Below are 17825 nucleotides of genomic sequence, written 5' to 3'. Positions count from 1 at the left end.
CAATGATAATATATCTACCAATTCCTTAGTAGATGTTACAGCCACAATAATGTCTACCCATTCCTTAGTAGATGTTACAGCCACCAAGATAATATGTCTACCCATTCCTTAGTAGATGTTACAGCCACAATGCTAACATGTCTACCCATTCCTTAGTAGATGTTACAGCCACCATGATAATATGTTTACCCATTCCTTAGTAGATGTTACAGCTACAATAATAATATGTCTACCCATTCCTTAGTAGATGTTACAGCCACCAAGATAATATGTCTACCCATTCCTTAGTAGATGTTACAGCCCCCATGATAATATGTTTAGCCATTCCTTAGTAGATGTTACAGCTACAATAATAATATGTCTACCCATTCCTTAGTAGATGTTACAGCTACCAAGATAATATGTCTACCCATTCCTAAGTAGATGTTACAGCCACCATGATAATATGTTTACCCATTCCTTAGTAGATGTTACAACCACCATGATAATATGGTAGATGTTACAGCCACCATGATAATATGTCTACCCATTCCTTAGTAGATGTTACAGCCACAACGATAATATGTTTACCCATTTCTTAGTAGATGTTACAACCACCATGATAATATGTTTACCCATTCCTTAGTAGATGTTACAGCCACAATGATATTATGTTTACCCATTCCTTAGTAGATGTTACAGCCACAATGATAATATGTCTACCCATTCCTTAGTAGATGTTACAGCCACCATGATAATATGTCTACCAATTCCTTAGTAGATGTTAGAGCCACCATGATAATATGTCAACCCATTCCTTAGTAGATGTTACAGCCACCATGATAATATGTCTACCCATTCCTTAGTAGATGTTACAGCCACCATGATAATATGTTTACCCATTCCTTAGTAGATGTTACAGCCACCATGATAATATGTTTACCCATTCCTTAGTAGATGTTACACCCACCATGATAATATGTTTACCCATTCCTTAGAAGATGTTACAGCCACCATGATAATATGTTTACCTATTCCTTAGTAGATGTTACAGCCACAATGATAATTTGTCTACCCATTCCTTATTAGATGTTACAGCCACCATGATAATATGTTTACTCATTCCTTAGTAGCCCATTCCTTAGTAGATGTTACAGCCACCATGATAATATATTTACCCATTCCTTAATAGATGTTACAACCACCATGATAATATGTTTACCCATTCCTTAGTAGATGTTACAGCCACCATGATAATATGTTTACCCATTTCTTAGTAGATGTTACAGCCACCAAGATAATAGGTTTACCCACCGTTTAGTAGATGTTACAGCCACAATGATGACATGTTAACCCATTCCTTAGTAGATGTTACAGCCACCATGATAATAGGTTTACCCACTGTTTAGTAGATGTTACAGCCACAATGATGACATGTTAACCCACTCCTTAGTAGATGTTACAGCCACCATGATAATATGTTTCCCCATTCCTTAGTAGATGTAAAAAGCATTATGATAGTATGTTTACCCACTCCCTTAGTAGATGTTACAGCCACCATGATAATATATTTACCCATTCCTTAGTAGATGTTACAGCCACCATGATAATATGTTTCCCCATTCCTTAGTAGATGTTACACCCACCATGATAATATGTTTACCCATTCCTTAGTAGATGTAAAAAGCATTATGATAGTATGTTTACCCACTCCTTAGTAGATATAAAAAACACCATGATAATATGTTTACCCAATCCTTAGTAGATGTTACACCCACCAGGATAATATGTTTACCCATTCCTTAGAAGATGTTACAGCCACCATGATAATATTACTTAGTAGATGTTACAGCCACCATGATAATTTGTTTACCCATTCCTTAGTAGATGTTACGCCCACCATGATAATATGTTTACCCATTCCTTGGTAGATGCTACAGCCACCATGATAATATGTTTACCCTTTCCTTAGTAGCTGTTACAGCCTCCATGATAATATATTTACCCATCCCTTAGTAGATGTTACAGCCACCATGATAATTTGTTTACCCATTCCTTAGTAGATGTTACTCCCACCATGATAATATGTTTACCCATTCCTTGGTAGATGCTACAGCCACCATGATAATATGTTTACCCTTTCCTTAGTAGCTGTTACAGCCTCCATGATAATATATTTACCCATCCCTTAGTAGATGTTACAGCCACCATGATAATATATTTACCGATTCCTTAGTAGATGTTCCAGCCACCATGATAATATATTTACCCATTCCTTAGTAGATGTTACACCCACCATGATAATATGTTTACCCATTCCTTACTAGACGTTACAGACACCATGATAATATGTTTACTCATTCCTTAGTAGATGTTACAGCCACCATGATAATATGTTTACTTATTCCTTAGTAGATGTTACAGCCACCATGATAATATATTTACCCATTCCTTAGTAGATGTTACACCCACCAGGATAATATGTTTACCCATTCCTTAGTAGAGTAGATGTTACAGCCACCATGATAATATGTCTACCCATTCCTTAGTAGATGTTACAGCCACCATGATAATTTGTTTACCCATTCCTTAGTAGATGTTACACCCACCATGATAATATGTTTACCCATTCCTTAGGAGATGTTACACCCACCATGATAATATGTTTACCCATTCCTTATTAGATGTTACAGCCACCATGATAATATATTTACCCATTCCTTAGTAGATGTTACAACCACCATGATAATATATTTACCCATTCCTTAATAGATGTTACAACCACCATGATAATATATTTACCCATTCCTTAGTAGATGTTACAACCACCATGATAATATGTTTACCCATTCCTTATTAGATTTTACAGCCACCATGATAATATGTTTACCCACTCCTTAGTAGATGTTACAGCCACCATGATAATATGTTTACCCATTCCTTAGTAGACGTTACAGACACCATGATAATATGTTTACCCATTCCTTAGTAGATGCTACAGCCACCATGATAATATATTTACCGATTCCTTAGTAGATGTTACAGCCACCATGATAATATATTTACCCATTCCTTAATAGATGTTACAACCACCATGATAATATGTTTACCCACTCCTTAGTAGATGTTACAGCGACCAGGATAATATGTTTACCCATTCCTTAGTAGATGTTATAGCCACAATGATAATGTGTCTACCCATTCCTTATTAGATGTTACAGCCATGATGATAATATGTTTACCCATTCCTTAGTAGATGTAAAAACCATTATGATAATATGTTTACCCACTCCTAAGTAGATGTTACAGCCACCATGATAATATGTTTACTCATTCCTTAGTAGATGTTACAGCCACCATGATAATAAATTTACCCATTCCTTAGTAGCTGTTACAACCACCATGATAATATGTTTACCCACTCCTTAGTAGATGTTACAGCCACCATGATAATATTTAGTAGATGTTACAGCCACAATGATAATGTGTCTACCCATTCCTTATTAGATGTTACAGCCATGATGATAATATGTTTACCCATTCCTTAGTAGATGCTACATCCACCATGATAATATATTTACCGATTCCTTAGTAGATGTTACAGCCACCATGATAATATATTTGCCCATTCCTTAATAGATGTTACAACCACCATGATAATATGTTTACCCACTCCTTAGTAGATGTTACAGCCACCATGATAATATGTTTACTCATTCCTTAGTAGATGTTACAGCCACCATGATAATATTTAGTAGATGTTACAGCCACAATGATAATGTGTCTACCCATTCCTTATTAGATGTTACAGCCATGATGATAATATGTTTACCCATTCCTTAGTAGACGTTACAGACACCATGATAATATGTTTACCCATTCCTTAGTAGACGTTACAGACACCATGATAATATGTTTACCCATTCCTTAGTAGATGTTACCACCACCATGATAGTATAGTTACCCATTCCTTATTAGATGTTACAGCCACCATGATAATATGTTTACTCATTCCTTAGTAGATGTTACAGCCACCATGATAATATGTTTACCCATTCCTTAGTAGATGTTACAGCCACCATGATAAGCATTGTACATAATGACAAAAACATATGAGGTGCTTAAAAAAGATCCTACACCAACATGTAAACGCTAACTGATCACCATTCCAACAAACATAAGGAAACAAGGGCACTTTCAGTGAAAAACAATATGTAAAGGTCTATCCGACATCAGAAAACACTTTTCCTATTAACTGTACACCAAAGATCCACCAGCCAGGCTATCAATTAGTTCCGATTATAGATTACACTGATTTCAATGGATAGCGTGCAGACATTTTTGGGATAGTAGAACATTATGTTAGAAATCAAAAGATTTTCCTTTGGATCTGGTTGGGATCATGGTTGAAGAGGAGGGACTTTTGAACTATATAAAGTAGTGTCCCTCTTTGTTGTCTTACTTATCCCCTGGTGGAATCATTAGCGACCTTCACAAAGGTTGGTACGCATGTGAATCCCCCCCTTCCCTCCCCCCAAAGACAACCACTGCTTAAGCTGTTATACTGGACGTGTCTTCAGCAATTATGTGTGCTGATATAAAATACAATAAACAACATGATTTTAATTTAGAATTCCAAGTTCGTGCAATTTACCCACTGGAAATGGTACTGAGACGGATAGATATTAAAATATGTGTATTGATATTTCCTGGGAGAAGTCAGTATTTAATAAAAATATACTATACTATAAGCTATCACTTTCTTTGGCAAACCCTTTGACTGTTTTATTGCTATTAGAAGAATACTACATACTTGTACAAGGCTATGAACCGAGCAGAAATGACTTCAGGCCATTCCGGCAACACGTGGCCTCCGTTCGGTATCTTTGTGTGTGCAAAATCATCACCTTTGCATGAGTTTTTCTTTTTTAAACAAGTTAAGTTTATCTGATGAATGCTTTCATTGTTTGTTGTTTAATGTTTAGTTTAATCAAAAACTGTATCAATCTGGAGGTAGGGAAATATGAAATCCCTCATGATATCATATTTCCTTCTGGAAGTCTGTTTCACTACAGGAAACAAAACTTGTTATCTCCCTACGAACAGGTAAATAAATACCTACTTAAAACAAGGAAGAAACACGTATTGTTTAATCTACTATAACGTGTGGATTGCCCAGCCGTCCTACCATTTGGAGCAGTTTACTCGTTAGCATATGTACATGCAGTGTACATGCTAGACGCATTTGCATTGATTTCAAATGTTTTGTGACGTTATATTAAAAATGAAGTTGGATGGAGACATGGTGGTTTGCCACTACTTGTTAAATAACAATATTTAAACTGGAAAGCGTCTATTTTTGTTTTGAGTTAAGTAGATAACTTATAAATGAGGGTTGTATGTGCAACCGGCACATTTACGCTGTTGCCCTGATGACATAGAACTAAACACAAAGGGATGCGTGACGTAACGTGAGACGAAATTCAATATAATGAAATGGTGTAATTTTTCACTTATCATACGCATTTTCCTCGTGATTAAAAACGAAAGCCTATATATCGTGTTTTTGGGAAATAAAGCGATAAATACACGTAGTGAAAACTTCCAACTCATTAGGGGCGATAACACCAGCCGACTCCAAAGTGTGTAAAATATTCACTCCGGAACTGTATTTCTATTACGTCATAGTGTTGATATGATCATATTGTCATGGGATCTACAAAGTCAATTTTGAAACTTTTAGGAGCAGAAAGGTCTTCAAAATTTAGAGTAACTATGGTAATGAAGAGTAACTGTGATGATATTGTGTGACCATGGTGAGACTATGGTGTAACTATGGTGTGACTATGGTGTTACTATGGTGTTACTATGGTGTGACTATGGTGTTACTATGGTGTGACTATGGTGTGACTATGGTGTGACTATGGTGTTACTATGGTGTGACTATGGTGTTACTATGGTGTGACTATGGTGTTACTATGGATATATAGTATAAATGTGATGATGTAATATAACTATGTAGATATAGAGAAACTATGGCAACAAAATGAGAAATTGGAAATAATCTAAACAAAAATGATGGCATTGTTGTAAAAAATGAGAAATGGAATTGTATCTCTATGTATTGTATCAGAATATTGAGAAAAAACCCTGACATGAATAAATAGCATTTTTAGTTAAAAAGAATGATAATTCAAAATACATATGTGCCGTTTAGTTGTTTTTTCAATTCATCACAATTTTGAATGAGTACAGTAGGTCTACGTTTGTTTACAAAAAAGGAAATTGCATTTTGTTGTATAACCTTCAATGTCCTATTCTGTAGTAACATATCGTACGGTCTGGGTAGTCAGGACATAAACAGTTACATACATTGAATGTACACATAAAGGTGAAAGCCAGCCACAAATAGAGTGACTTATTGTACAGTTGCCTGTGAGAGATCGAACTCTATCAACTTGATAAAACTGACATTTCTCACGCTCTGATGATGTCAACACTGTGAAAATATTATTTTTATTGCCAAATCAAAATTGTTCTTCTTGTTCTCTGCAGATGCTGATGAAACGTCGGTAAGTTATGGAATGTTTTCGTGCACTAAGATACCCATCGATCAACACAGCTGATAACATTTGGTTAGCATAACTTACCAGATAGTAGCAGTAAACGATAGGATTGCGTTAATTAGTCCATTCACAATGGCGCGCAGTCCCGTCTTTAGTCATGGCGCAATTTGAATATGGCGCCAAATATTACGATATTAAATGTAACAAAATAACAATAAAGATATTTTCGTTGATTACGATAAATATGGCACTCGTATCGCAGAATTACGATATATTCACTCGTGCTTCGTGCAAAAAATTATCAGTATACTCACGAAATATATATCTAATTGAACGTGAAACCATTAAATCCGCTCTATTATTTACAATTTGTCTGAAATAAACTTAAACTAGGCCACTGAGAAGGTATAGATATGTAGAAACAAGATTAGTTGTCTTAATTTGTAGTAAGCATACCTATGTATAATTATATATGATGATGATAATCAGACGCAAGTTTAGCATGTGCAGCCGGCCGGTAAGTAAACAGAAATGCAGCCGTTACGTACAGTGTTACACACAAAATCAAACACGACCCAACCGATTGTTCTCTACCTCTTATTATAGGGTTTCTAAAGAGGAGGAGCACACGTAGCATTGAGGCTGCTACTTTGTTTATCCTTCTATATACCGCAATATCGCGTTAATAACACGCTCATTAGTCGGTTGAACCCGTTTGTATTTCGTGTACAGATCTACTATATACCGAGGGCTGGACTTCCTCGTCGTTTGTAGGAGGATAGCCAGTACGTTTTCAAGGATACGATTACTTATGTGTATAGTAGGCCCTTGAAATGAATGGCTTGTATTTCCGTTGTGCTGAAGTGAATAACATTGCCTACCCTTTTTCATAGATTTAACTTGTGAAAGGCAAGTTTTAAATAAAAGATGTTTAATTCTATTAAGGTCATGACTTCCTCCTTTAACATCAAGATGCCCAATACATCTGTTAGCACTGGATTGACAGAAGCATGCGATTTTAACTAAATGTATGGTTTTAAAACAAGCTAGCAATGAAAAACAAAAACAATCGAACAAATACAATACATTTTTTTAAAAAAAGGGTGCATTGTAAATTATGCATTTGGCTTAGGCTTGCCGAGGGACTTATTGTTTTCAAATATTAGCTATATCTTATTTAATATTTCTAAATATTGTTTTACGTAATGTAATTGTTTTGTGTTTTTCTGTGTCTCGATAAAGAACGGATTGCTCTGAAAATTTGACATCATACTGTCTACACTATAAGAATGACTGCCTCGCCCTATATACTAATTTTAAGTAATTCGTTTCCTACAAACATACGTTTGTAAGGATCCCGTGCTATCTGGGAAGTCACCATTGACATCACTTCTTTGACCTATATATAAATAAACGGTCACTATACGAATTATATATATATGCATAAATAGTATAACACAATATGAAAGGGATGTGTCTCTGAACCTGTACAAGTCTAAATGTGTTGGAAATGGTGGTTCTGTGTAGAGGTATGTAGGGGAGGCACTTGTTACCTGTACCTACACGTGTGTGTGGCCCAGCTATTGGTCAGAGTAAACAATGTACGTCAATACAAACAATATGGTAGCCGGAAGTGTTGTACAAGTACTTTCACTGCTTGCTGTTTACATGTAATAAGTACAGGTAGTTTGAATACTTATGTTACTAACGTATAAATGTGTTCTGTCCTACAGATAAATATAATGTGTTATCTGGACGTTGTTAGGGGGTACTCTAATCATATCAGCTCTATACGCCACACCCATAGACCACGTACTAAAGCTTACCACTACAAAAGTATAAGTTATAATTACTTACCACTAGTAGTGTAAAGGCCAGCTTAGGTATCCAGCCCCTCATCCTGATGGTCAGGTCCGGACACCCTGTCCGACGCCGATAGTATCCGTACGATCCTCGGAATACACAGATTGGAACCAGCTAGGCCAACCTAGTTCCCTGTGGCTTGGGGAGGGTATATCCAGACACTATAGCCTATCAAATTTACCAGGTACAACTTGGAAATGACAACGGCTACTTTCCTGTAACATTCACGATGACAATGCGACCGTTGACTATAAAACCCGTATCAAAGTCCGACTACTGCGCACACATAGATAGTAAGCACTTGGGGCCCAAATCACTTCCTCGTCTCCTTATCAAACCCACATCGTCCGATAGCTAAATCCAACGTATACCATGGTCGCCGGGGTTGTGTGTGTCGAGGTTTCCTGGTCCTGATACTAACAATAATCCCTGTACAGTGACTTTACCAAAAAATGCGTGTTATCACATATTAAAAAGCCATTAACCGTCAGTTATTGAACTATCCAAAACTTTTATCAAAGATATTCAAACAAAAAATATCTTTCCATATTTAAAGAATAGACTATTATAAAAAATATAACTGCATCAGTGAGGTCACTATAGAGAATCGAGTCCCGTACATGTCATGTAATCTATGTCGTCTCCCACGTGTAAACCTAGCATACACCGACAAAGATTGTATGCGCGACTTTTATGAATGACAAGGTTACAATTTACAGACTTCTTTGCAACATATATTCAAACACTCAAGCGACCGAGCCGCTCGAGTGGTACTTCCGGTCTAACGAATACGATACTAAGTTGTTTGGTGACTGTATGTATTGCTCTGAAGGTCTCTGCCTCAGTTTCAGTGGGGCCTATATGTTATTATCTAACTACAGTTATCATTCTAATACATTGTTTTCTGTTTGTTCACACTTAACCGGAAAGACGATTATATTCACAATGCGTTAATAAAAAGATAATGTGATTTATTAACTTCATAATGTATCAACCATAATTAATAATATATCAAGATTCCATTTATATACTGTTACAATTGGTACGTCATGACGTCATATACACGATCTTAAATGGTGACATCATGACGTCGTATACACGATCACAAATGATTACATCATGACGTCATACACTCGATCACAAATGAGTACATCATGACGTCATATACACGATTACAAATGGTGACATCAATACTTCACATACACGGCTACAAATGGTTACATCAAGACTTCATGCAGAAGATCACAAATGGTTACATCATGACGTCATATACACAATCACAAATGATTAAATAATGACGTCATATACACGATCACAAATGATTACATCATGACGTCATATACACGATTACAAATGGTGACATCAAGACTTCACATACACGGCTACAAATGGTTACACAATTACAAGTTTTATAGCATAACTGTCTGTCGATTTCCAATTATACGTTAATACAACATAACGACTCTAAAATGCTATAATGCAGAGAAGAGCTGATGCTTCCAAACATGATAACATTTAGCGAAAGTTTTATTCATATTCCTGTTCTATCTGTACCCATCAGTCAGTATTTATAATAGTGCGGTATACGTAGCTAAACACCGCTCTACCTGAACCCATCAGACAGTATTACAATAGTAAAGTATACGTAGCTAAACACCGCTCTACCTGTACCCATCAGACAGTATTACAATAGTAAAGTATACGTAGCTAAACACCGCCCTACCTGTACCCATCAGACAGTATTACAATAGTAAAGTATACGTAGCTAAACACCGCCCTACCTGTACCCATCAGACAGTATTACAATAGTAAAGTATACGTAGCTAAACACCGCCCTACCTGTACCCATCAGACAGTATTACAATAGTAAAGTATACGTAGCTAAACACCGCCCTACCTGTACCCATCAGACAGTATTACAATAGTAAAGTATACGTAGCTAAACACCGCCCTACCTGTACCCATCAGACAGTATTACAATAGTAAAGTATACGTAGCTAAACACCGCCCTACCTGTACCCATCAGACAGTATTACAATAGTAAAGTATACGTAGCTAAACACCGCCCTACCTGTACCCATCAGACAGTATTACAATAGTAAAGTATACGTAGCTAAACACCGCCCTACCTGTACCCATCAGACAGTATTACAATAGTAAAGTATACGTAGCTAAACACCGCCCTACCTGTACCCATCAGACAGTATTACAATAGTAAAGTATACGTAGCTAAACACCGCCCTACCTGTACCCATCAGACAGTATTACAATAGTAAAGTATACGTAGCTAAACACCGCCCTACCTGTACCCATCAGACAGTATTACAATAGTAAAGTATACGTAGCTAAACACCGCCCTACCTGTACCCATCAGACAGTATTACAATAGTAAAGTATACGTAGCTAAACACCGCCCTACCTGTACCCATCAGACAGTATTACAATAGTAAAGTATACGTAGCTAAACACCGCCCTACCTGTACCCATCAGACAGTATTACAATAGTAAAGTATACGTAGCTAAACACCGCCCTACCTGTACCCATCAGACAGTATTACAATAGTAAAGTATACGTAGCTAAACACCGCCCTACCTGTACCCATCAGACAGTATTACAATAGTAAAGTATACGTAGCTAAACACCGCCCTACCTGTACCCATCAGACAGTATTACAATAGTAAAGTATACGTAGCTAAACACCGCCCTACCTGTACCCATCAGACAGTATTACAATAGTAAAGTATACGTAGCTAAACACCGCCCTACCTGTACCCATCAGACAGTATTACAATAGTAAAGTATACGTAGCTAAACACCGCCCTACCTGTACCCATCAGACAGTATTACAATAGTAAAGTATACGTAGCTAAACACCGCCCTACCTGTACCCATCAGACAGTATTACAATAGTAAAGTATACGTAGCTAAACACCGCCCTACCTGTACCCATCAGACAGTATTACAATAGTAAAGTATACGTAGCTAAACACCGCCCTACCTGTACCCATCAGACAGTATTACAATAGTAAAGTATACGTAGCTAAACACCGCCCTACCTGTACCCATCAGACAGTATTACAATAGTAAAGTATACGTAGCTAAACACCGCCCTACCTGTACCCATCAGACAGTATTACAATAGTAAAGTATACGTAGCTAAACACCGCCCTACCTGTACCCATCAGACAGTATTACAATAGTAAAGTATACGTAGCTAAACACCGCCCTACCTGTACCCATCAGACAGTATTACAATAGTAAAGTATACGTAGCTAAACACCGCCCTACCTGTACCTGTCAGACAGTATTACAATAGTAAAGTATACGTAACTAAACACCGCCCTACCTGTACCCATCAGACAGTATTACAATAGTAAAGTATACGTAGCTAAACCCCGCCCTACCTGTACCCATCAGACAGTATTTACCTAGCTGAGATATCCTGTGATATATAGCCCCTTATACGTGGTATTAAGGCTGTCTACTTGTCACGACATCTGTATCGACGTAGGCATAGCTTTATCACGTAGAAAATGTCGGATAACAACACTTAAAAAATACAGGTCCTTTATTATCGACATACTTATCTATAGCAATATTTGAAAACATGGACGACTGTTCATATATTCATATGTTACTTAGCAAAACATTAATTAAATGAGTAAATTATTTTTAAAAAGTTACATGTTTTATTACAAACAGGTGAACTAGATATTGCTAACCAAAGGTTAAAGATAACGTATGTCGGGGTAACACTTACGACAATAAACAGATTTACAAGGTCATTCATCATCAAACCTGTCACGTAATACGTTCACGTATTCACTCGCATACACACAAATGTAACGTGGTATAAAAGCTCAAATTAAATGTTTGAATACCTATGTAAAACAACCATTATGCTGATATAATGCTTTATTTTACATTTTCTCATACCTGTACGGATGTCGGACATTCTGAGGTTCTGTGTGGTACATGTATAACATATTAGGGAGTCATTCGTCTGTCTGACGTAGATATAACTATAGTGTTTATATAAGGTATATGTGAGATTCATGTCGGTGTCTTAAACAATAATGACACATGATACTGACAGCATTCCTACCATTTGTATGCTAGCAGGGAGACCACACCCTCTGTCTTCACCAAATGTATCCTTATAGCTAATACTTTATTCAATAAATATTTGTAGCGAATAACTATTTCTTACTTTGTCCTACTGGTTACCCCTCCTCTCTTGTGTTGATTACACTTACAGTCAAATCGACCATTTAACAGCGTTTGGATATATAGTATTCCTATTGTTCTTCTTGTGGAGTAGTGGGTGGCTAGCTAGTTAGCTGTTAGATGCAGAGTGCCGAAGACAGCGATGCTCACTTTTTTCACATACCTGTTGAATCTTGTTAAAATAATACAACCAATTTTCAGACCATGAAATACAACGTTCTGTATTGCACATGTGCATTACGGAATGTTGAGCCGGAACTCATTTTATGGGAATCCCTTTGTCATGACGAACTGAAAAGTTCCCGGTATTTGCAAAAAATATCAAAGTATATAAAATCTTTATATCGATCTCTGCCAAATACGGAAGGCATGTGATAAAAGCAAGACCACACACTTGTGGTTTTCTAACGAATCAGAAAGCACTCGTGAATATATTCGTCAGCTCAATAAACTCGTGCTTTCTGATTCGTTAGAAAAACACAAGTGTGTGGTCTTGCATATTTATCACATACCTGTTGAATCTTGTTATAGTAATACAAGCAATTTTCAGACCATGAAATACAACGTTCTGTATTGCACATGTGCAAGAAAAATCTTTCACATAAATTTTAATACTAGCAGACATGAAACGTCGTTCAAAGAGTATCATACTGTGACGTCACAATCGCTTCACACTCCATCGGCCTTCATCGGTTATTTCCGGAAGGATGAAAAACAACGGAAAATCTTGGAACTGATAGCCGTTGCATTCATCTCTTTGTCGGTGCTTCATGACTTTTTAATTTCAGTTTTTGCCACAGGCACAAAAAGTAAAAACGCTGATGTTTTCTGAAGATCCTATTTTGTCATCAACCAGGTTCTGTTAATATTTCTACCGGGAGATATTTTCAAAAAGAGCCGCATTAAACCAATAGGTCAACGTGTACATTTATTTTTTCATTGTCTAAAATTTCATCTGCTTTTGATTTCCATTTGTTGAGAATATGAACGAAATAATAAACATTTTTGAAAGTCTGGTAGCGTTCAACGCAACGTGTTACTTTTTCACAACGCATGTCGATTTATAACTAGTTAGAGACAGAAACTGTTTAATTGTATTTGGCATTATTACCTGTCAAACCTCAGTGACAGTTACAACATTTTAAATTCAATCCGGTGTTTTAGGATGGAACAGGAATTCTAAATATCGATATAACGACAATCTCAGTTACATCAAAGTATTACAATGTTTTTTGTTTTTTTAATTTCCTTTTTAATTTCCTTTTTTTAACTAACATCTCTATACATTTACTTTTATAAACTTTTATCGTCATCTTGGTGAAGACGAGCGCGCTATCCACTGCGCCACCCAACCCATCATATACATTACGCACAAGAACAAATATCTACTTTAGCTTTGAAAATGGCGTTATTGATGCAAAAAATATATTGTGAATAGATTTTTACCAATCATCAACGATACAAAAAAACTACATACGGGAGACCGGGGCAAGTTCGGCTACCCCTGATATTTTTGTTTTTGAGCTAATATTTACATCTTAAAGACCTTAGCAGTTTAGTTGGCTGGGCATTCATACGACAAAATGGCGAGGAAAACTCTAATGTAAAATTACTAAACAGGAGAAAATTACTTTTGAGAGATTAGAAACAAAATCATGATCTCGCTTCTAGTTATGCGAACTTTTTGTAAACGGAATTGCTATTTTTTTACGGTCAAACGTGTAACACGCTGACAGCTTCAAATGATAAACATGTACATAAAAGCCAAGCCAAGCACTCACTATCATATTGCTGTACTGTAAGAATTTATTGAAATATCAATTTGGGCCCGGACAGTTTCGGCCAATGGGGGCCGAACTTACCCGAATGCCTGTCCGAATTTATCCCATTGCGCAGTTCGTTCGGTCATCCGACAGGGAAAATTAGATAATGTTCAAAAACGGACGTGCTGCCATGCTTTCCAGAACGGAATTTAATAAAAAAAAAAGGGCCGAATTTGCCCCGATCTCCCCTATTGTTATGTCGGTCTTAATCTCATTAGAGTTATGTTTTATTGTTATCCCTCGACTAGCCGACAATAAATAAATTGTATCTTGCCTCATTCTGAAATCAGTATTAAAAATGTCTCATTCTAAATCAGTAAATATCAGAGATCAACAAAAGCTTCGCTCTTTTAAGGCTTTTCATATTAAATAAGATGATTTGACTTCGACCCAATGTACAGGTCTATGTCTAGCTGGACATTTAGTAAATGTTGTCTAAATATTATCCATATTGCAGTGATACAAGGGTTTTTATGAAGGTTCCTGAGTGTCGAGAGACCCCTACTCGCAAGGAGAATGTACATTTCTAGATACGGCTTGATTCAGTGGAATATAACGACAGACAATGGGCAAAACGAGAGCATGTGGAAAAGGACTCACTTTCTGGGAAGGTCATATCTACCAGGGCCATCATTAAAATATATAATTTTACTGCTGGTAACCAAACAGAAGTAAGTATTTGTTTACCCTCATATTTATATAGTGTTTTCGGCAGGAAACAATATCATAATCTAATCTTAACAAACACTATGACAATGACTGCTTGCATAGGATCCCTACCTATTTCGACAATATGCTGTCTTCAAATAACAAAATGTTCACTGACAACGTCGATTGTATATGCTCCTTAGCTTGAAATCAGGGAGAATGCAGACTCTTCTCCTTTGACCGCTTTCCTCGATCTTTATTTATTACTAAACTGTTCGATAAACGGGACGATTTTCAAATTTCTTATTGTGAACCTTCTTTTTCTTGATAGTAACATAATTGCGTTCCCAACCAGCGGTGTTTACGCAGTTGATTCACAATCCAAAATCTAACACCGAACAGCCTGGTAGATGTCTCCAAGCTGACAATGCTGAATCTTACACCGAACAGCCTGGTAGATGTCTCCAAGATGACAATGCTGGATCTTACACCGAACAGCCTGGTAGATGTCTCCAAGCTGACAATGCTGGATCTTACACCGAACAGCCTGGTAGATGTCTCCAAGCTGACAATGCTGGATCTTACACCGAACAGCCTGGTAGATGTCTCCAAGCTGACAATGCTGGATCTTACACCGAACAGCCTGGTAGATGTCTCCAAGCTGACAATGCTGGATCTTACACCGAACAGCCTGGTAGATGTCTCCAAGCTGACAATGCTGGATCTTACACCGAACAGCCTGGTAGATGTCTCCAAGCTGACAATGCTGGATCTTACACCGAACAGCCTGGTAGATGTCTCCAAGCTGACAATGCTGGATCTTACACCGAACAGCCTGGTAGATGTCTCCAAGCTGACAATGCTGGATCTTACACCGAACAGCCTGGTAGATGTCTCCAAGCTGACAATGCTGGATCTTACACCGAACAGCCTGGTAGATGTCTCCAAGCTGACAATGCTGGATCTTACACCGAACAGCCTGGTAGATGTCTCCAAGCTGACAATGCTGGATCTTACACCGAACAGCCTGGTAGATGTCTCCAAGCTGACAATGCTGGATCTTACACCGAACAGCCTGGTAGATGTCTCCAAGCTGACAATGCTGGATCTTACACCGAACAGCCTGGTAGATGTCTCCAAGCTGACAATGCTGGATCTTACACCGAACAGCCTGGTAGATGTCTCCAAGCTGACAATGCTGGATCTTACACCGAACAGCCTGGTAGATGTCTCCAAGCTGACAATGCTGGATCTTACACCGAACAGCCTGGTAGATGTCTCCAAGCTGACAATGCTGGATCTTACACCGAACAGCCTGGTAGATGTCTCCAAGCTGACAATGCTGGATCTTACACCGAACAGCCTGGTAGATGTCTCCAAGCTGACAATGCTGGATCTTACACCGAACAGCCTGGTAGATGTCTCCAAGCTGACAATGCTGGATCTTACACCGAACAGCCTGGTAGATGTCTCCAAGCTGACAATGCTGGATCTTACACCGAACAGCCTGGTAGATGTCTCCAAGCTGACAATGCTGGATCTTACACCGAACAGCCTGGTAGATGTCTCCAAGCTGACAATGCTGGATCTTACACCGAACAGCCTGGTAGATGTCTCCAAGCTGACAATGCTGGATCTTACACCGAACAGCCTGGTAGATGTCTCCAAGCTGACAATGCTGGATCTTACACCGAACAGCCTGGTAGATGTCTCCAAGCTGACAATGCTGGATCTTACACCGAACAGCCTGGTAGATGTCTCCAAGCTGACAATGCTGGATCTTACACCGAACAGCCTGGTAGATGTCTCCACCCTGACAATGCTGGATCTTACACCGAACAGCCTGGTAGATGTCTCCAAGCTGACAATGCAGCATTTTATGGTTTTATGGTTGCGATCCTGATCACATTGGGAAATATACTACTTCTTTGTGTGATATGAAGGTCGAAGTTCTCACAATGAAGACGTCATCAGTTTGATTTGACCTAGATCTCAGATTACATGGGGGTGTCGTCCAGGAAACAGAAGGCACTTACCCTCTCGGTCTTATTCTGTTTGTTCTTTTAAATGGTCTCCATGTTTTTGCTTTGCTTATATTTGCTCTAGTTTTTAATTTCGAGCTCAAAGTTCGGTGTTGTTGACATTTACGCATACTCATGTTGGTTGTTAACAGTTTGGCTTGAGTCTTCATTGTTTATACATAGCCAAGCAAGGTCAGGGGAAAGTGACATATTTAGTGTATCACTACAGGAAACGAAAAATAAATAATAAACAAAAAACTAAACATAAATAAATGAGTGTCGAACATGTCTTTGTAAATATTGAACATGTATCTATAACTCTGTTTTAGAATATTATCATCTCTGTAGGAAACTAATTTCAATGTTATCAAAGTACTGTGCAATATATCACTTTCATAGATATACGTATGCAGGTACGTGTGTTTGTATTTATAACTGTGAAATGTGTGTATTTGCTAATATTGTGTTGTTTATGTTTATTAAAATTAAGAACAAATAAAAAACAATAAAAAATAATAATGAAAAATAAATAAACCGATAAAAGACTTTATGTGTTATAGATATGAAAATGTAGTGACTTTTTGTTGGTATAACTATGTTATGCTATATGTGTCTATATGGTGGTATTGTGCTGTGTATGTCTATGAAGACGGAAAAAATCTTACATTTAGTTGAAAAGAAGGAAAAGGTACAAATA

The 17825-nt window shown here is 37.5% G+C and overlaps 1 protein-coding gene across 4 annotated transcripts in view; it reads right to left on the bottom strand.

Annotated features, from left to right (window-relative positions):
- Window positions 1-9282, bottom strand: part of LOC110462581 (receptor-type tyrosine-protein phosphatase eta-like) — a 108776-nt gene extending 99494 nt beyond the window's left edge. The window contains exon 1 of one of the 4 annotated variants that reach the window (XM_021516583.1): window positions 8403-9282. In XM_021516583.1, the coding sequence (XP_021372258.1) occupies window positions 8403-8444 (42 nt within the window). In that variant the 5' untranslated portion in view covers window positions 8445-9282. The remainder of the gene's footprint in view (window positions 1-8402) is intronic. The other 3 variants (XM_021516582.1, XM_021516581.1, XM_021516584.1) reach the window with 3 other exon arrangements.
- Between the last annotated feature and the right edge of the window lie 8543 nt (window positions 9283-17825).

The sequence above is a fragment of the Mizuhopecten yessoensis genome, unplaced genomic scaffold, assembly GCF_002113885.1.
Source record: "Mizuhopecten yessoensis strain PY_sf001 unplaced genomic scaffold, ASM211388v2 scaffold10809, whole genome shotgun sequence".
NCBI classification, from domain to species: domain Eukaryota; kingdom Metazoa; phylum Mollusca; class Bivalvia; order Pectinida; family Pectinidae; genus Mizuhopecten; species Mizuhopecten yessoensis.
The sequence above is the reverse complement of the archived record's forward strand: the minus strand, read 5'-3'. Positions and strand labels throughout refer to the sequence as shown.